At 44.4% G+C, this 20336-nt stretch overlaps 1 protein-coding gene across 1 annotated transcript in view; it reads right to left on the reverse strand.

Moving 5' to 3' along the window:
* Nploc4 (NPL4 homolog, ubiquitin recognition factor) overlaps positions 1 to 20336 on the reverse strand; it is a 57718-nt gene that overhangs the window by 18983 nt on the left and 18399 nt on the right. The window contains exons 4-12 of the mRNA XM_021212272.2: positions 20036 to 20212; positions 17727 to 17775; positions 16906 to 17000; positions 14918 to 15041; positions 11351 to 11530; positions 9571 to 9657; positions 7448 to 7519; positions 6622 to 6748; positions 1675 to 1835 (exon numbers count right to left, since the gene is read on the reverse strand). Coding sequence (XP_021067931.1) covers positions 1675 to 1835; positions 6622 to 6748; positions 7448 to 7519; positions 9571 to 9657; positions 11351 to 11530; positions 14918 to 15041; positions 16906 to 17000; positions 17727 to 17775; positions 20036 to 20212 — 1072 coding nt within the window. The remainder of the gene's footprint in view (positions 1 to 1674; positions 1836 to 6621; positions 6749 to 7447; positions 7520 to 9570; positions 9658 to 11350; positions 11531 to 14917; positions 15042 to 16905; positions 17001 to 17726; positions 17776 to 20035; positions 20213 to 20336) is intronic.

The following is a 20336-nucleotide window of genomic DNA, read 5'->3' on the forward strand; positions in this document are numbered from 1 at the left end:
TGTGTGTGTGAGAGAGAGAGAGAGAGAGAGAGAGAGAGAGAGAGAGAGAGAGAGAGAGAGAGAATATAAATAAGGACTGGAGAGACTGCTCCTCAGTTAAATGTCCTTCTGACTGCCTCCATAAACCCAAGCATGAGTGTGGTGCAGTCATACATACAGGCAGCAACACCATACCCAGAAAATAAAAGCAAACAAACAAACAAACAAAGTCTATCTCAATGACTAAGAATACTTCTTACTCTTTGCAGAGGACCTGAGGTTAGGGCCAAAAACCACATGTGGTGGTTCATACAGATCTGTAACTCTAGTTCCAGGGCATCTCAGGTCCTATTCTGGCCTCCAAGGGCACTGCACACATGCGGTACAGACTTACTGAAAAGCAAAACATCCCCACACAAAACATAAATAATGCTAGCTGTGTTGCTATACACCTTTAATCCCTACACTCAGAAGAGGTAATATCTCTGTAAGTTTGAGGCCAGCCCAGTCGACATACTGTCTTCTAAGACTCTGTTGCCCCTCCAAAAAAATTTAAATAGAGATATGTAACAAGCAAACACAGAAAGGCATCATGAGTGGTCCAAGAGAGCACCTAGCAACATTAAGACTGGACACAGGAGCCAAAGTAATCAGGAGTAAAACCAATCCTAAGAGAAAGGCCAGCCAAACTACTCAAAACCAAACCAAACCAAACCAAACCAAACCAAAACCCCAACAGGTGATAGGGTAGCAGGTAGGTAACAGAGCAGCAATAACACCCTTATCTTGTCAAGCTATACTGCACATTTTATCTGTAAACTGTCCTGTGAAATTTGAGCTCACTGAGAGCTGGCTTTGGAAGTGGGGTTGCCCCACCCCATTTCAGATCCAAGCATGTTTTCTGAGTGTTTTCTAAAGTTCTCATATTTAGGGATGTATTGCTTCCAACTCTGTGACAGGGAGAAGAAACCAACAAAACTGCCCCAGAGTAAAACCTTGGGGGGCAGGATGTCAATTACTTCCAGATTACTGGTGTTCACCCATGATATAAAAGTGCCTACACTGGGAAAGAGATTGAAGTCCAGCAGTTGTGGAAAGAAAGCTCTATTGGCTTCTACTGATGCTATAAACACCTGGGTTAATGTTATCTTTGTCTGTTGCTATTTGTTCTTTTACTTGGAAGTCTCATAAGGAAATATGGCTCTGCCCGGGCATTCTGATCAGGAACTCCAGGTGACCACATCAAGCAGGCTTCTCACTCAGTTTTGCTGGATGCTTGTAAGCCTGTCTGATTTGATATTTCCTTCCTACCATTATTTGTTCTTTTTCTTGGAAGCCTCACAACAAGAAATTGGGTAGGTGTAGCAAGCAGAATTCTAATAATTGTGCAAATAGCTCATCTTTACAAAGGAAAAGGAGGCTGCACAGTGAGATCTGATGTAACACGTTCAAACCCAACATGTCTGGTTCCTATTCTGTCTATACCCCACAATACTATAAACACACCCACACACACACCTGACCACCACGAGTAACTAACAAGCTCTAGAATGTGACAGATGCCTTGATCCACAGCTGGGCTTTAAAATACAATGGATGACACAGAGGTCACACTCCAAACTATTGCAAAATCACAAGAGTCAAAGAGATTCATATTATCCTACATATATGTAATATTTTTGTTCTGATTTTTACCTTATAAAACACATCAGGAACATATTGCTCACTGCTGGATTCTTTGGCATAGCCGAGCTCAGGGGCATCCTTACAAGGTAGAAGACACTCATCTCGGACCAGTGCCATGCACTGATTGGATACCTGGTACCCTTCAAAGTGAACCTGGTTGTCAGGACCTCCTGCAAGAAAAAAACCTTTTAAGAGAAGCTACCAAAAACATAATCAGAAGCATTACACATCTCCTATCATCCAACCACTAGTAAGCAAACAGTCAAGAATATGCTGGGTAACCTGAAGGGTGGTATCCGCAGAGGGGTGTGTGTGTGTGTGTGTGTGTGTGTGTGTGTGTGTGTGTTAGAACACTCACATTCAGACTCAGCTTGGACATAAAAGTAGAAGGACAGACACTGTTCCAAATCCTAGCAGCTCTAGCACCTCAGTGAAGAGGGTCAAGAACAACAACATATTCCTTTGCAGGCAGGAGGTTGGCAAGTACAGGTGTGGGGTAACAACACAGACTCTATATAGGGCTGGGTTGCAGAGTTCTTGTCTAGCATAATGGAGCCCCAGATTCAATCTCCAGCATAAACCAGGCATAGTGGTAAATGCCTATAATCTTAGCCCTTGGGAGATGGAGGCAGGAGGATCAGAAATTCAAGGTTATCCTCTACTACATAGCAAGTTCAAAGCCAACTTAGGTTTCATGACAATGTCTCAAAAAGAAAGAAAAGAAGAAAAGAAGGCTCAGCCACACAAGTCTGGAGACTGGCCTGAATTTGAGATCTACAACCCACACAAAAAAGAGGAATTGACTTCCATGTGTGCATCACGGCGCTCCCATGTGCCTCTCTACTGTCTCTCCAAATAACAGAAAAAAGAAAACTGACGCTAACACGCAGACCAAACATGCATGTGGTCAGATAAAGTCAGTGCTCCAGCATCTCATACTGTAAATGCCAGGACACTGCCTAGACCAATAGTAATGGGTACCCCAAGAGTCTCACAGCTCTCCACACTAAAGATACATACACGCCCTGAAGAGTATCCCTCTTTCCAAGCACCATCCATAAAGACCTAACATTAAGGGAGCTGGGGAGACGGGTCAGTAAGGCACCTACTGCCTGCCTGAATGGGATCCTTAGAATCCACATGTCAAAATCCACTCCTGCAAGTTGTCTTGGACCTCTGCATGCATATCTGTGCCCACAAACACAAAGGTAGACTGTAACAAAATTTTGTATTTGTAATATCCTAATTTATAATCAAATATGATTTTTTAAAAAGAAAACATTAAGGATAAAGATAGTATAAATGGAAATTTCAGAGAGAGTCACCCAGTCAGTTATACTGGATCCCTGAAATTAAGGGGGTGAGGATGCAACAGGTGTAACGTAAGTAGGTGTAATCCCAGAATCAGGAATACACAAGGATAACTCCAATGTTCATTGTTCTTTTACAGTCTAGAGAGTTAAAAATCCCTACCACTATTTCAGTTTGCTAAAGTTACAAATCAGGACAATCTGGTTTTCAAATACATTATCTGTCCCAGACCCGAGATACACGATAAAAAAAAAAAGTAGAAGACAAAAGGTAAAGTAAAAGTTGGCCCCTAATCCATTCATCTTCACACACAGAAGACCAGTTGCAGCTGGTGGCCAAGTGCTGAGAGAACCAGTCTCCACTGTCCTGCTCAGAGCTTTTTGCCCTTTCTCTGTCGTCCTCGGCAGACCACAGTTCCAGCCATCTGCACACTCAGGTTTAGCTGTGCAGTTTATCTGATAACACACAGAACAAGGCACCATACCTGAGCTCTCTGGCTCAGAGTGCAGAGACCAAAGCTGGAGACATGCAGGCAAGCACAGGTGCACAACGGCTTACTGCTTCCTCTGGGCGCTACAAACCAGGAATGGGTTCAGATCAGTCATTTAAGTGTGACGGGTCATCAGGAAAAGAAAGCCTTGTGAGAAGAGAGTGGTAAGTAGTGCCTATAGACACAACATTGGTTTTGTTTTGTTTTGTTTTGTTTAAAAAAGAAAAGGGCTGGTGAGATGGCTCAGTGGGTAAGAGCACCTGATTGCTCTTCCGAAGGTCGGGAGNTCAAATCCCAGCAACCACATGGTGGCTCAGAACCATCTGTAACAAGATCTGACATCCTCTTCTGGAGTGTCCGAAGACAGCTACAGTGTACTTACATATAATAAATAAATAAATCTTAAAAAGAATGTCTACTTGTTTTTTAAAAAAAAAAAGAAAAAAAAGAAAAGAAAAGAAAAGAAAAGAAAAGAAAAGAAAAGAAAAGAAAAGAAAAGAAAAGAAAGCAGGCGCACGCCTTTAATCCCAGCACTTGGGAGGCAGAGGCAGGCGGATTTCTGAGTTCAAGGCCTGCCTGGTCTACAGAGTGAGTTCCAGGACAGCCAGGGTTATACAGAGAAACCCTGTCTCGAAAAACAAAACAAAACAAAAAGCATCAGAAATCAGGCTTGGTGATATATTTCTAATTCCAGTACTTGTAAAGTGGAAAAAAAGTGGATCAGAAGTTTAAGGCTAGCCTGGATGACATGAGATCCTTGCCTCTCCATCCTATCCCCACCCACCATGGCTCAGTATATCCAGCAAGTTTGAAGCCCTAAGTTCAATCCCCAACATCACAAAGAAGGGATGGGCGAGTATTATTGATCCACACAGGTAGTTTCTGAAAGTAGCTTGAGCTACACACATTCCTTTGCCAAGTGAAGAAACATGCACAGAGCCACATGGTTTACCTTTTTTGTTTTTTTTTTTCCGAGACAGGGTTTCTCTGTATAGTCCTGGCTGTCCTGGAACTCACTCTGTAGACCAGGCTGGCCTCAAACTCAGAAATCCATCTGCCTCTGCCTCCCAAGTGCTGGGATTAAAGGTGTGCGCCACCACGCCCGGCCACATGGTTTACTTATCTTTCAGGAAACCTCATAAAGGCTAAATAAGACTTTGAGGAATCTGGGCAAGTTAACTTTCATTTCCTGTGGAAAGCACCTGCTAGAAAGCCCACATGCAAAATGGAGCACATGCTGGAAAGTAGCAGTGACATAAAGAACCAAGTTCTCGAAAACCTGGGGGCTCCAGAAAGTCATTTACAACCCAAGAGCCAAGCAGGTAACCACTGAGGAAGACCCCACGTGTAGTATGGCATTCTCTTGAGCAAACCACTATACATATCTGACCCAGAAAAACTGAAAAATCACAGGAGGTAGGGAGAGCCTGGAGGCAAAGGCCTTGGTGTCCAGAAGGTACCTGAGCTCGGCACAAGAGGCACCAACTCCTACGATGCTATCTGTAAACCAGCAGGCTCACAACTTCCTCTCATAAGGGAGATGGGACTGTGGCAGGTCCATTTCCCAGAACATTTAGAATATTCCCACTTGCTCTTGGCCAAAAGACCCTACATGGAGAAATAGCACACTTGGAGTATGAAAACCCGTGTCCTAGCTGTGGTGGCTAAGAGCTTGGATTAAGATCTCCAGCACTATACAAAGCCATTCTTCAGCCACTGCCCCATCTGGAGAGGACAATGATGAGACTAAGTACAAAGGGAAGGATTTAATGCTCAAGCAAAAGCAAGCTGACTATCTTACTGTAACCAAGGTCAGTCATTACCTCATACTCCAGATTCTTTAAGAGCCAATTCTGGATGCAAAAATTTCATGGATGATCTGATTTCCAAATGGTCAACAAGCAATGTGACTCAATAATTGAAGATGGCAGTCTCCAAGATGTAAACTACTTACAATTCTAAAACTGTGCCAGTTCTTTTGGCCCATGGGACAATTTCCCCATAGAAACAGTTATTTAAAAGGTTGGATTACTATGGGAGCCCACAGGAGCCCAAAACAGCCATTCTCAGTGAAGGTGACAGTTCTGGAAGTCTGTGAAGGTGTTTCTGGCTGTTTCAATAAGGGGCACTGCCAGCTTTTGTGGGATGTTGAAGATGCTGGGCATCCTGCCAGACAAGAGGTGTCACAAGCAATAACAAGTGTTCCATAGCTCTACCCCCTGCACACTCATGTAGGCAAACTTCCCTATCATCATGATCCGAGATTAGAATCAATGTTACTTTATAAGCCACCATGAAAGCATACATACTGGACTATAACCTGAGGTCTCCAGGGCCACAAAACTGTGAAGGAAGCAACAAGATAAAGCATGAAGCATCTCAGGAGGCCATCACCCTAACCATCAGCGTATAGGTTAGGGCAGCTGACCACACAAGTGGCCTGACATCTGCCTTCTGCCCTACCTGCTCACAAGGAAGGACTCTCTGGGGTCTTTAATCCTAACCAACACCTCCACTCCCTTTAACACTTAACTCGAGCAGAAATTTAGAAAAATATGACATCAATCTGTACGTGCAATAATCAACATGCCTCTAGTCAAAAGCATGGCAGAACAGAGACATGACCAGTGTCTGTCCTCAAGGGTGCTCACTCAACAAAAGAGGTGAGGTGAGAGAAGTACCCTTTGGATCTAAACAGGCCATAACCACTTAGGAAAAGGCGAGCTTACTAGCATCTGAGTCTCTTGAAACAGAAACCCACTGATAGCAGGGAGCTGACCCAGGCACCCAGATTAAGGCAGTGTGAATTAGCACAGATTCTCAAAGAGCCAGAAGGAAGTCTGAACTAGAAGCCTGGAAGCAGACTGTGTGTGAACTGGCAGGGACACTATTATAAGAACCAGAAAGTAAATTGGGCATCGGTGGTACACACATTTAATCCCACTCGCTCAGGAGACAGAGGCAGGTTGATCTCTGAGCTCAAGGCCAGCCTGGTCTACAGAGCAAGTTCCAGGGCTATAAGAGAAACCCTATCTTGAAAAACAAACACACACCCGAAGAAGCTTATCGTATCCAAGTTAAGGATGAGAAGCTGCTGCAAAGAAGAACAAACATTAATGGGCAGTAGTATTTGTGGCACTCTGCCCCATTTATACCTGTGGCCACTGCAGTAACAAACTTGGATCCAAAATGACCATCGGGAGAGAGCCGGCAAATGTTGGGGTGCTTGTTTTGAAAGTCTCCTGCAGTGATGCATTCTTCTGAACTCAGGAAATAGGTGTCCTAAGCCAAGAGAGGCGGGATATCAAATTTTACAGCACGTGTCAAAACAAGCTTCTATTCTGTCTAAGAATCTATTAAGAGTTGAGCCAGCAGGATGACTCAGTGAAGATGCTTGCCACTGAGGCTGACCCGAGTTCAATCCGTAGGTTCCCCCAGATGGAAGAAGAGAAACAACTACAAGCTGTTCTCCGACCTCCACATGTGTGCTGTGGCACGTGTGTGCACACATGCACAACAAATAAAATTATTTCAAAAAAAGAAGAAGAAAGAGCTTCTAATGCTAATAACTTGGGAAGCGAATATAAGTGGATCTCTGTGAATTTGAAGTCAACTTGGTCTATATAGTGAGTTTCGGGACACCAAGGCTGAAAAAGCTTGTCTCAAATAAATAAACAAACAAACAAACAAGCCACAATGCCTCAAAAAAATCACACTGAGACAAATATCAGCAATTCCTAGCTATCAGGGACTCGTGTAAAAAAACAAAGTAGGAGAGCAGAAGGCCTTGGCTCCCAGTCCCATAGGCCTCAAGTGGAGATGAGTGGGATCTGATCTGCTGGACGATTCAGCAGGGTGAGCCTTGACTCACAAGACTGTCTTCAGAGTTATCTGCAAGCTGTGCAGAGACTGAGAGGTCTAAGTCAGCACTACCTGAGTGAGGGTTCAGGCCAAGCCACACTCCTGTCTCCTCCATCTCACCTTATTCCGACTGTATCGGACTGTACCCTTTCGGGTATCTTCTGAGACAAGGTCCGTGAATATCCATCCAACCTTAATGGAAAAGGAAAGCATCTTTTGAGTATCTCCATACAACAGATGGCTTCTGTCCAGGGAGGATAAAAGCAGTGCCCTTCAGACAACCCTTCCATTTCCTGCGCCAAGTTCTGCTGCCAGGGAAACCAGCACCTTCCTCTGGTGCTGCGATGACAAACGCGCGTCCATCAAACAGACTCTGCTTAGGACCACTCAAGCCCGCACTCCACTAGAAGTCAGAACATCTTGTAATGAGACCAACATGATGGGGCAAGGAGTTTATGCTCCAAAAAGAAGACAGACAAGAGCTGGGCGTGGTGGCGCATGCCTTTAATCCCAGCACTTGGGAGGCAGAGGCAGACAGATTTCTGAGTTCGAGGCCAGCCTGGTCTACAGAGTGAGTTTCAGGACAGCCAGGGCTACTACACAGAGAAACCCTGTCTTGAAAAACCAAAAGAAAAAAAAAGAAGACAGACAAGAAGCAAGCAGCATGGTTTCCTGGTGTAGGTCTTCCACTAGGAAGAAACAGTGTCCCTAGAGAGAGTCACAGTGACCTAAGATGAAAGGAGTGTTACAACAGAGGTTTCAGCTTGCTACCGCTGAGGGTCCAAGCTCTAAAGCTGTAGCACTGGGGCTCCCTAAAGGCCAATCCTACGATTCAGGTGCTGTGCAGCCCCTGTATGTCCTACAGTGACAGGCCTGTATGCTCTATCATCTCTGCTCCCCTTGGCCTCCATCCTTGGGAAAACTGACAGATGGTCACCACTCTCCCCACGAGACTGAGACCCAATTCATGAAACTGCACCTTAGTTTGGTATACTATGGCACTACTGCTGTAACAATGCTCAGATGAGCACAAACCAAAAAGGATGGTAAGACAGAAAGCAAGCAGAGGATCCTTTCAATAGGCACAGTCCAAACCAGGCTGAGGAACAAGGGTTCTGAGAAAGTAACTTACAGAACTTCAGACTTTACATGGTCATGATGTTACGAAACATAAATCCGAAACACATGGGTCTAAACGGGCCACTTTTTCTCCTAAACCGAACTCCCAAAATTTGCACTAGAGTATGGCCAACACTGAGATACTGGCTCCAGAACCTGTAGGGTAGGTATTTCTGTCTCAAGGTGAAGCCATGCTGTGACTTTCCCAGTCATGTTTCTAAGTCTTCCTGCCTACCTACAGAGAGGTAAGGTGGAGTGATCCACACAGATCATTCCTCTCTGCCTAAATAAAGGACAAAACTTACATGGCTACTAGTACTGAACTTCCACAATGTGTTCAAATTCATGATTCAATGAGCCTGTAAACCCTAACAAGGCAGGGATGGTAGCATACGTCTGCAATCCTCACAGTGGGAAGCTGAGACAGGAGGATTTTAGTTTAGACCAGTGTGAGCTACAAAAGGACATGTCTTAAAAACAAAAACCACAACCTATCATTCCTAGGACACTTGTCAAGGGTGTGAAACAAACCACAGCAATGGACTGAAAGGACTCTCTCCTATCTGCTAACTGTCCTAGAGACCCAGACAACTGCAGGGTCAGAGACCTACATTATACACAGGAAATCCAATGCTGAAAGGACGCTAGCACCAAGTAAAGCAAGCCACATGAAAAGCAAAGTCTCCTATAGAATGCAATGTGCAGCAAACGTTCCTATAGAGTGCAGCTTTTTTTAGGAACTATGGCTATCAAGGTGAAAAGCTGTGTCTTCATACCTTATAAGTAAGTCTTTATAAATAAGTCTTGCTCTATGTATCAAGCTAGCCTTGAACTATTGATCATCCTGCCTCGGCCAGCAGAGTGTATGCAGGGAGGGGCCATGACAGAGTGGACACGTATGTGCCTCTTAGCTTCATATTTACACTTGAGAAGATGTTCTCACCTCACTCCAAGTCAAGAAATCATCAAAGCTACTAGCACCAATGAACACAACTGAGGCTCCAGAGGGGCTGAGTCCACAGTTGATCTTGTCACCTAAGGGTTTGGTCCCAAAGCAGATTTAGCCACTCCATTTGTTTGGATTTCCCCAGCATGGAGCCCAGGTTTCCCTAAAGGCCTCATACCTTCCTCAGGCCAAGTTTGGCAGCAATCTCGTCAACCACCTCAGCTTTCGGATCTTCCAGAAGCTCCAGACTGTTCTGTGTACCAATCTGCGGGGAACCACAGATAGAAAACAGTTAGAAGAGAGACCTGGGAAGAGTGTGGCCTCTATACCCTTCCCCTTGACCCACTAGCTTCAACACTGCTCAAACACAAATGGGCCCAAAGGAAGGCTATCTCTGCCTCAAGTCACTGTGTAGACTAAGCCGGCCTCAAAACGGCAGTGGTGCCCTGCCTCTAGCTCCTCAGTACTAGGGTCACTGTGAAGCACAGGTGACCTTAAACTTCAGTCATGGCCTCCCTCCCAGGGGCTTACATCTAAGGAGTAAGTGTCCACATTGGGCTTCAATTATATTTTTAATGTAACTGCTACACCCCATAACAGAGATCTTCAAAACTGAGCCAAGGCTCTGTGTTTACAAAGTGTTTACAAAGCAGCACTTCAATCAGAGAGCACACCATAATCCAAGGTCTGGATGAATGGGTTTCTCTGTAGGGTCTTTGTTACCATCAACCACTTCTTTGTAAACAAAGCAACAGAAAAGACTTCTACAATCTCACACATCTTGATACAAATGCCAAAGCGTCAAAGTGGGGTGGCACGCACAGAGAACCCCCGTAACAAAGGCAGGGATGACGCATGTACTTCTGCAGAAGCCACACACTGTACTCGTAAAGTCATGTCTGCAGACCCTGACCTGTGCCCCAGGGTCACATGGGGCCCTGAGTCAGATGATCTAAGAAGCCAGCAGAGTGAGAGGTGCACAGTGACCTCCAGAATACTGAAGTGAAAAGAAGTGACTAGTGAGACTTGCCCACAAGTCTGATGATCTGAGCCTGATCCCCGGAACCCATCTGGTGGAGAGAGAGCTGACGCCAGCGCGTTTCCTCTGACCTCCACTCATGCACTGTGGCATGCACAGTGCAGACCTAGAGGCACAAATACATTTATAACGGGGGAGGAGGCTGGTTTCTGTCCCCATATATTTGTTTCCTTTTGGAAGTCAATTTTTTTTTGTTTTGTTTCATTCAAGGTCTCATGTATGCTAGGCTGGCCTCCAACTTGCTAGGTAGCTAAGGATGATCTTATAGTTCAGGGTTTTGTTTTTTTTTTTACATTTTTTTGGGTAGGGGGGTGGTTAAGATCAGGTTCCCCTGCCCCCCAGACAGGGCTTCTCTGTGTAGCCCTGGCTGTCCTGGAACTCACTTTGTAGACCAGGCTGGCCTCAAACTGAGATCAGGTTTTTATGTATAGCCCTGGCTGTCCTGGAACTAGTTCTGTAGACCAGGTTAGCCTCAAACTCAGAGATCCCTGCTTCTGCCTCCTGAGTGCTAGGATTAAAGATGTGCACTGCCACTGCTACTACCCAAGTATCTTAAACTTCTGACCCTCTTGCCTTCACCTCTCCAATGCTGGGATTACAGGAACATGCTACCACATACAGATTATAATGTGGAAGGGACTGACTGAGCCCTAAGCTTTGTGAGGGCCAGGCAAGTGTTCTACTAAAAGTGTTATGGGCCAGCCCTAGGGGCTGTGATCTTATTCTCCGATAATTTTGGAAATCATTATCACATACACGTGTGTCATGTGTGCTTGTCCAAGAGTGTACAGTAAGAGGCAGAAAAGCCATGGGAAAAACAAAGGGAGAACGAGGCATCGGGAAGGGGAAGGGTTTCACAGTACCTTACAAACAACTCTGACCTTCTTACATTCAGGCACTGTGCTCTGCACTCACATACCTGAGGAGGCTCGTAAATTGCAGCCACTTCAGCCCTGATGCCGAGGGGAATGTCTTTGTGCTCTGTGTACCGTCCATATAAGTACCCAAAATGTTGGTTTCCTGTCTTTCTCCAGAAGTCAAGGAAGCGGTCAGCAACAGTGTGATTCTCAAACATGATGTTGTCCACATGTCTGTATTTCTGTAGAGTTAACAAAGGTTAACAAAATATTAAATGAAAACATCCCATCAGAAACAATGTTTTACAAGAACCAATCTAGTGAAACATTATCTAGCTGGTATTTTTTTTTAACTTATTTAGCTTTGGTTTTATGTGTAGGAGAGTTTTCCTTGTGTGTATATCTGTATTCCTCCTGCATGCATGGTTAAGAGCACTGAACCACACCCCTAGGCCCATCTGTTTTTATTTCACTTTGGACCCAGCCCTAGTTCTCAGCTACACTCCGGAGAGGTGTAATTCACGCATGTTGCCGGTGGTGGATCGCTGGCTTACCTAGCGTCTGCACCAGAGTTTAAGACCCTGAAGCAAACAACAAACTCAAACTTAAGAACCTACTCAGGGCAGGCATAGCGATCCATACATCTCCAATCCCAGCACTCAGGAGGCTGATGCAGAAAGGAAACTGCACAAGTTTGAGGCCAACCTGGAAACTGTTAGAGACTGCCTCTAAACAGAGAAGGGAGGGAGGGAGGGAAAACAGGCAAACTGCTCTGTTCTTTAGAGATCAGGGGGACAGGGAAAGAATTTCATCAATCAATAAACCTCACTGTTTTTACTTAAAATGAAAGGTTTCCAAACTGAAAAGTAGCTTTCCAATAAGAATGAAGTAATTAAGGGAGATTAAGAATCCAAAGACTTGGGAGCAGGATAGATGGCTCAGCAGTTAAGAGCACTGATTGCTCTTCCAGAGATTCAGAATTCAATTTCCAGCAACCACATGGTGGCTTACAACCTATAATGGGATCCAATGCCTTCTTCTGATGTGTCTGAAAATAGCTACAATGTACTTACATATATAAAATAAGTAAATAAGTCTTTTGTTTTTGTTTTTGTTTTTGTTTTTTCGAGACAGGGTTTCTCTGTATAGCTCTGGCTGCCCTGGAACTCACTCTGTAGACCAGGCTGGCCTCGAACTCAGAAATCCGCCTGCCTCTGTCTCCCGAGTGCTGGGATTAAAGGCGCGCACCACCACGCCCGGCGGTAAATAAATCTTAAAACAAAAAGTTTACAATAAAAAAGTTAAAAACAAACAAACAAAAAAACCACAGACTGCTCTTCCAGAGGTCCTGAGTTCAATTCCCAGCAACAACATGGCTGTTCACAACTGTCTGTAACTCCAAGATCTATACTCCTCATAGAGAAGTAAATGCAGACAAAACACCAGTGCACATAAAATAAAAATTAATAAATTATTTTTAAAAAAGATTCTAAGGGCTGGCAAGATGGCTCAGCCAGTAAAAGCACTGACTGTTCTTCTGAAGGTCCTGAGTTCAAATCCCAGAACCCACATGGTAGCTCACAACCAACCGTAATGAGATCTGACGCCCTCTTCTGGTGCATCTGAAGTCAGCTACAGAGTGTAATAATAAGTAAATCTTTAAAAAAAAATAAAAATACAGCCAGGCGTAGTGGCGCACCCCTGTAATCCCAGCACTCGGGAGGCAGAGGCAGGCGGATTTCTGAGTTCAAGGCCAGCCTGGTCTACAAAGTGAGTTCCAGGACAGACAGGGTTCCACAGAGAAACCCTGTCTCGAAAAACTAAATAAATAAATAAAAATAAAAATAAAAATAAGGGGGCTGGTGAGATGGCTCAGTGGGTAAGAGCACCCGACTGCTCTTCCGAAGGTCCAGAGTTCAAATCCCAGCAACCACATGGTGGCTCACAACCACCTGTAACAAGACCTGACGCCCTCTTCTGGAGTGTCTGAAGACAGCTACAGTGTACTTACATATAATAAATAAATAAATCTTTTAAATAAATAAATAAATAAATAAAAATAAAAATAAAAATAAAGATTGTAAGACTCTCAACCACGCTCCGAGAAGCTAGATATGGCTGGCAGAGCCAGGAGAACACAGTTCTCATTAGCCACAGTGACAAGCAGGCCAGCGCACCTCAGCTAGACTCTTCTGAACCCGAGAGGGGCCTCTGTTACCAACTTCCATGCAGTATGTTGTTTTGTTTTTTTTTTGTTTGTTTTTTTTCTTTTTAAGATTTAATTATATGTAAGTACACTGTAGCTGTCTTCAGACATCCCAGAAGAGGGCGCCAGATCTTATTACGGATGGTTATGAGCCACCATGTGGTTATTGGGACTTGAACTCAGGACCTTCGGAAGAGTAGTCAGTACTCTTAACCGCTGAGCCATCTCTCCAGCCCTATGTAATATGTTCTTAGAGGTAAAGTCACAAGCACTGAACATTTAAAAATCTCATAAAAAAAAAACCAAAAAACCAAAAAAAAACAAAAAAAACCCACGTTTCAGAATAAACAAAATAATTAAAATACATTTAGAAGGGGAGTCTGAAGAGATGAAAAAAAAACAAGAACAAAAACAAAAAACCCATGGGCTGGTGAAATGGCTCAGTGGGTAAGAGCACTGACTGCTCTTCCAAAGGTCCTGAGTTCAAATCCCAGCAACCACAAGGTGGCTCACAACCATCCGCAATGAGAGCCGATGCCCTCTTCTGGTGTATCTGAAGACAATTACAGTGTACTTACATATAACAATAAATAAATCTTGGAAAAAAAAAAAAACCCACGTTTCAGAATAAATTTAGAAGGGGAGTCTGAAGAGATGTCTCAATGATTGCTCTGTTAGAGAGAGCACCAGAGGTTCAGCTCACAGCACTCACTGGCCTGTAACCGCCTATAATTTCAGTTCTGGGGCTTCCAACATCTTTTTCTGGCCACATGTATTCATAACATATGCAGGTGAAATACTCACACATGTAAAATAAAAATAAATGTTTAAAATTGTTTTTAAAGAAAATCCATCCTCTGCACAAGCCAACCAATGGACCCTAAACCCAAGCCCTTCACACCTGCAAGTACTAGAAACTTCTCTCTCACTTCTCCTCTACCACAGAAAGGGAGACGGTTAGATGGCTCAGCAGCTGGAGGGAACACTTGCTGCTCTTCCTGAAGGTCCAAGTTCTATCCTCAGCACCCACACCAGGAGGTTCCAATCCCCTGTAAATCTAATTGCAGGGAGTTTGACTCCTCCTCTTCTGCCCTATTCAGGCACACATCGCACAGACACTGTATACATGTGACTAAAGCCGGGCGTGGTGGCGCCGTCCTTCAATCCCAGCACTTGAGAGCCAGAAGCAGCCAGATCTTTGAGTTCCAGGCCAGCCTCCAGGACAATGTTCTGGATAGCCAGAGCTGCACAGATTAAACCCTATCTCAAAACCAAACCAAAACAAAAAAGTGACTAAAAATATAAATAAGAAAGAAAGAGGAGAGGAGAGGAGAGGAGAGGAGGAGAGGAAGAAACAAACACTAGAGAATTAATTGCCACAAAGCAAGTGTCTACTTGTTAGTCATGGACACAGGCTGCTTACCTGTCTGTTCAGTGTGATGGCACTAGGCTGGCATTTGGTGCAGATGCCATTTGGCCATGGGAGGTGTCCCTCACACCCTGACTTAATCTTGCAGCTGATGTTCTCCAGGGCAACAAACTTCCCCCTGAGGGAAAACAAGGCAGAGTTAAACCTAACAATCGTGGGAAGTCAGGCAGGAGACTAGAGGTCATAAGAGCCAGCTAACCCCCACTGGACAGTGCTTCTAGGGGGCGAGAACACAAGGCAATGCACTAAAGCCACACTAGAAGAGGCTCAAGCTTCCCCACTTTCTACAGTGTCCTATAGAGGGACACACAGCTCTTTCCCACATCCATGAGGTTTTCAAGAACACTGCTGAAAACCTATTTACTACCTAACTTGTGCCACCAAGAGAGAGTACAGCCTGTGAGTGACTGAGGACATTATTAGCCCAGTATCTACTCATCTGTGTAACATGCTTATTCTCAGGAAAAATCTCATTAGGATACAGAGCAGTTTCATAGTCACTCAATCTACTAAAGTAAAAAGCACCACATCCATGAGTTAGCGCCAGGCCTACCACTGACCGACAGTAATTCTGTGTGAGTGGTATCAGTTTTCTCAGACATAGCATGGTCCATTCCATTTCTTGCTTGATAATAGTTGTTTTATTTATTTAGTGTGCATTCACATGCAGAGGTCAGAGGTCAACTTGAAATAGTTTCTTTCCTTCCACCAGATGGGTTCTGGCCAGGGATTGAATTTAGCTCATCAGGCTTAGCAGCAAGTACCTTTATCTAACAGAATCATTCCACCAACTTCCATTTTCTTTCTTGTCCTCCCCCCAGTATTATTAGAAATAATTGACCAAAAAAGTATACATATTTAAATTGTACCATGTGACTTTTTTTGTAAATGAAAATTTTATGTTTTTGGTGTTGATGATTTCAGAATACTGACATGCTGTGAATGGCTAGCTTGAGCCGAGTCAAGATCACCTCGCCTTCCCCAGGGGTGGTAGCCCACTCGTCTATCACAGCACTTGGGAGGCGGAGGTGGCAGATCTCTGAGTTTGAGCCCAGCTGGGTCTACTAAGTGAGCTCTAAATCAGCCTGGACTGCACAGAGAAACTCTGGCTCAAATAAATAAATAAACAAACCAATAAATTTTAAAGTTTTTTTGGATGCTGGCAGGTTATCTGAGAAAAACTACAATCAGGCAATCATTTTTAACAAAACAAAAACAAACAAACAAAATAAAAACCAGAACAACAACAACAACAACAACAAAAAACTGACTGAACTCAGAGCCCCGTCCTCTTATCAGCAAGGGCTGTCTTAGGAAAATCAAACAATAGGTGCTGTCTTAGCTGACCTTTCTGGCCACTGCTGCCACTGCATTCAGGGAGAGAGGTGGCTGCTTACACTGCCTCGCCTGACCAAGTCTGTTAACTAGAGTCCCTGTGGTACCAGGATGCAACCACGAGAGTGTTGTGGCTTCAGCCCCATTACAGTTGTAAAAGGCAAAGCTGACGCCAGGCATGGTGGTGCACGCCTTTAATCCCAGCACTTGGGAGGCAGAAGCAGGCGAATTTCTGAGTTTGAGGCCAGCCTGGTTGGTCTACAGAGTGAGTTCCAGGACAGCCAGGGCTACATAGAGAAACCCTATCTGGAAAAAAAAAAAAAAAAAAAGCAAAGCTGACACCCAGGGAGCCTTGGAGAGTGGGTGAGCTGAGGCCCTCATGGAGCAGCTGACGCCCAGGGAGAGCCTTGGAGAGTGGGTGAACTGAGGCCCTCATGGAGCAGCTGTATATCTTGTTTACCTCCCTGAGCACTGTGGTGACAGCAGGACATGTGCCAGGTTCTCCCTGCCTCTGGAATGAGCAACACTTGAGATTGCTCTGTTTTCTGCACTGCAAGGCTTCACTTTTCCATTCCCATGCCCCTTGTCTATAAATGATAATCGTCAGAAATGAAGAGATTGCATGCTGAGACACAGGGGATACTTGCTTGTCAGCCCCTCCAGTCAGTTTCCGGATGTAGGCATGGAAGGACATGTGCTTCACAGGAGGCTCCAAGTGGTTCAGATAGTCCTCATCAAATGGCTGCCAAACCATACACAGAAAATGAAGGGTCACAGTTCTGCCAGGATACATGAGGTCTCTGAATCTTACTGTGCAGGGGATCAGACCAGAAGGCACAGATAGAATGAGGGAGGCTAAGTTGGGTCTTCACTAGTTCAAGGTTAGAATCAAGGGTTTTTTTTATACTAGTCACATTTCAAGATAAAATGAACCCCTATTAAATACTAAAGCTCTAAGACGACGTTGCAAAGTCACAGAACGCCTGAGGATATAACTTAGTGACAGAGCCCTTGTGCCTCAGAGGCGGTCCTCGTTCATATTCTCTCTCTCTCTCTCTCTCACTTGAGAGAGAGAGAGAGAGAGAGAGAGAGAGAGAGAGAGAGAGAGAGAGATATCAACAGGAGATCTAAGATTCAGACTCAGTAAATCAAATCCATCACAAGCAGGAACCGAGAGGCCCAGCCATGTGTCAGAGAAGAATTATCTAGGAAGTGAACTGTACATGCCCCTTCATCACAGCAACACAACGTCTCAGCCACTCACAATCCCCCTAAAAGGTCACTCCCATAAATAAGTCTCAGATTCTTTGTGCTATTTGTACTACTGGGAATAAAAGGCCCAAGACAATAAATAAATAAAATCTTTAAAAAGCCAAAACACCCAAGTTTAGGACAAGAAAATGCTGAGACAGATCTTTCCGGAGCAGCCAACCACACCGCCCAGCCAAAACCTGCTCCTCAAACTCACCTCCAGCGGAACACAATGCACACACTTGCCCAAGGGACCGTGGCGGCATCTGGAGATGCACAGGGATACAATGGTTACTTTCTGTTGTTGCTACTTCACAATATTGTTGATATTTAAAATGTACATCACACTTCTGCAAAGTGCTTCCCTACAAACGAAGAATTACTGTTGATGGTACACAAACAAATGTTCCCACTATAATAGTTATTTATAGCTGGTGTGGTGGCACACGCCTTTAATCCCAGCACTTTAGTGTGACTTGGAAGGCAGAGGCAGGGGGATTTCTGAGTTGGAAGCCAGCCTGGTTTACAGAGTGAGTTCTAGGACAGCCAGGGCTACACAGAGAAACCCTGTCTCAAAAAAACCCTAAATAAGTAAATAAATAATTTATTCTGGTATGTATCAGAAAAAAACTACATAACGGATTACCTAAACCTGTAATCCCAGCATTCAGGAGGCAAAGGCAGGAAGACTCAAGGTCAGACTGGCTGACAGGGCTACACAGGGAGCCTGTCTCAAAAGAGGACAAGAAAGGGGAAGAACGGAAAGGAGGAATAGGGTGGGTGGGAAGGGAAGTGAAGAAAAAGGGAAATAAAAACCCTAACCAACACATCAAATCCATGGCTTCATCAATGCTAACTGCTTCACGGGACACCAGCTAAAAAATACATGAGGTTGTATTCAATCTCCACCATGAAAAATAACATGTTTAAAAAGTTGCAGTAAGGACTGGAGAGATGGCTCAGCGGTTAAAAGCACTGACTGCTCTTCCGAAGGTTCTGAGTTCAAATCCTAGCAACCACTTAGTGGCCCAGAACCATCTGTAGTGAGATCAGATGTCCTCTTCTGGGGTGTCTGAAGACAGCTACAGTGTACTTACATATAATAAATAAATAAATATTGGAAAAAAAAAAAAAGTCGCACTAAATGAAAATGTTAAGAAAAGGCTGGGGAGGGGGGGGGATAGCTGGGCGTGGTGGTGCACGCCTTTAATCCCAGCACTCGGGAGGCAGAGGCAGGNGGATTTCTGAGTTNGAGGCCAGCCTGGTCTATAGAGTGAGTTCCAGGGCAGCCAGGGCTACACAGAGAAACCCTGTCTCAAAAAAAAAAAAAAAAAAAAAAAAAAAAAAAAAAAAAAGCAGAAAGGAAAGACGTGCTCCCTCCATCACTTGGAGACAGGCTTATCTCTGAAGAGCAGAATTAACATATATGTGAGCAGGATCTAAAGGACCAAGAAAGCCCAGATTATAGCGGTCCTTGGAAGGAACACCAACAGGAGGAGGAGGAGTCTCGGAGGCTCCAGTTCTGCAGCTGAGTTCAATGCTGGCTACTCCATCTGACATAAAAGTTGCTGATGTAGCATTTAGAACCAGTATCCCAGTGTCAGCACCTTATTGCATTTACACAGTGACACACTACTGCAGAGAAAAGCAGTCTTCGTGTACATAATTCCACAACTGAGTATAGATCATGATGTTTCTAACTGGTCTCTTTGTTTCACTTTTCAATTTTATTTTATGTGTATGGGTGTTTTGCCTTTACGCATGCCTTCATACTACGTGCCTGGGGCAGAGGTCAGACAACTGTAAACCACCAAGTAGATACTGAGAATGAAACCTGGATCCTAGGCAAGAACAGCAAGCACTCTCAACTGCTGAGCTATCTCTCCAATCCCTAACTAGTTTCTTTAAAAGGAATTGCAAAAAACCCTAAAATAACGGTATGCACTATCATGTGATACAACCTGGTACAAAGTGAGTCTCCAAGGAGCAGATCTGGGATCAGATTCACTGGAGGGTACCCAGGACACTCTTCTAGAAGTCATTCTACTGCTCTTAAGAGGTCAGAGCCAGCCCTTACTCTGGTAACAAATCAACCATCATCAGTCTCTTCTCCTCCCACCTCTGCTGGAGGGAGCAGACATGCACAAAACACATCACAACAGATCCTACCTGTCTCTAGACACCTTTTGAGCTTCTTAGTATTCACATACTCCTAAACATTTTATGTGGAATCCATTTTAAAGTTCCATCTACTAAAGAGTTGTATAACTGCAGTAAAATAATGTGGTAATAGGTGGCCAGACTCAGATTTTTCACCTTTATCAAATGCTTACTAACATGGAAAAAAAATTTTTTTGGAGACAGGTTCTCATGAGCTAGCCTGAGTTCACAATGTAAACCAGGCTGACCTTGAACTTGCAACAGTTCTCTAAGGGCTAAGATTACTAAAGTCACCACACCCAGCTCTTAATATTCGCTTTAATGATCCATTAAAGCCTCACTGGCAGGAGCCTAGGGAACACTCACAGCTGTGGGTCTCGGCTCCGGTAAATCTTCCCATCCTGCTTGCTGAGGTACTGGTCGATCTCATCTTCAACCACATTAGGAGCACCACAGGCCTTTAACGCTACTGAGGTCGATGTCTCCATCTCAGACGAGGGTCCAGCAAGGCTTGAGGGAAACAGGAACAACAAATCGCCATGCCTGTTCAAAGGACAAAATGTCACAATGCCATTGTCTTAGTCAGGGTTTCTATTCCTGCACAAACATCATGACCAAGAAGCAAGTTGGGGAGGAAAGGGTTTATTTGGCTTACACTTCCATACTG

Source organism: Mus pahari, chromosome 14 (assembly GCF_900095145.1).
Source record: "Mus pahari chromosome 14, PAHARI_EIJ_v1.1, whole genome shotgun sequence".
NCBI lineage: Eukaryota > Metazoa > Chordata > Mammalia > Rodentia > Muridae > Mus > Mus pahari.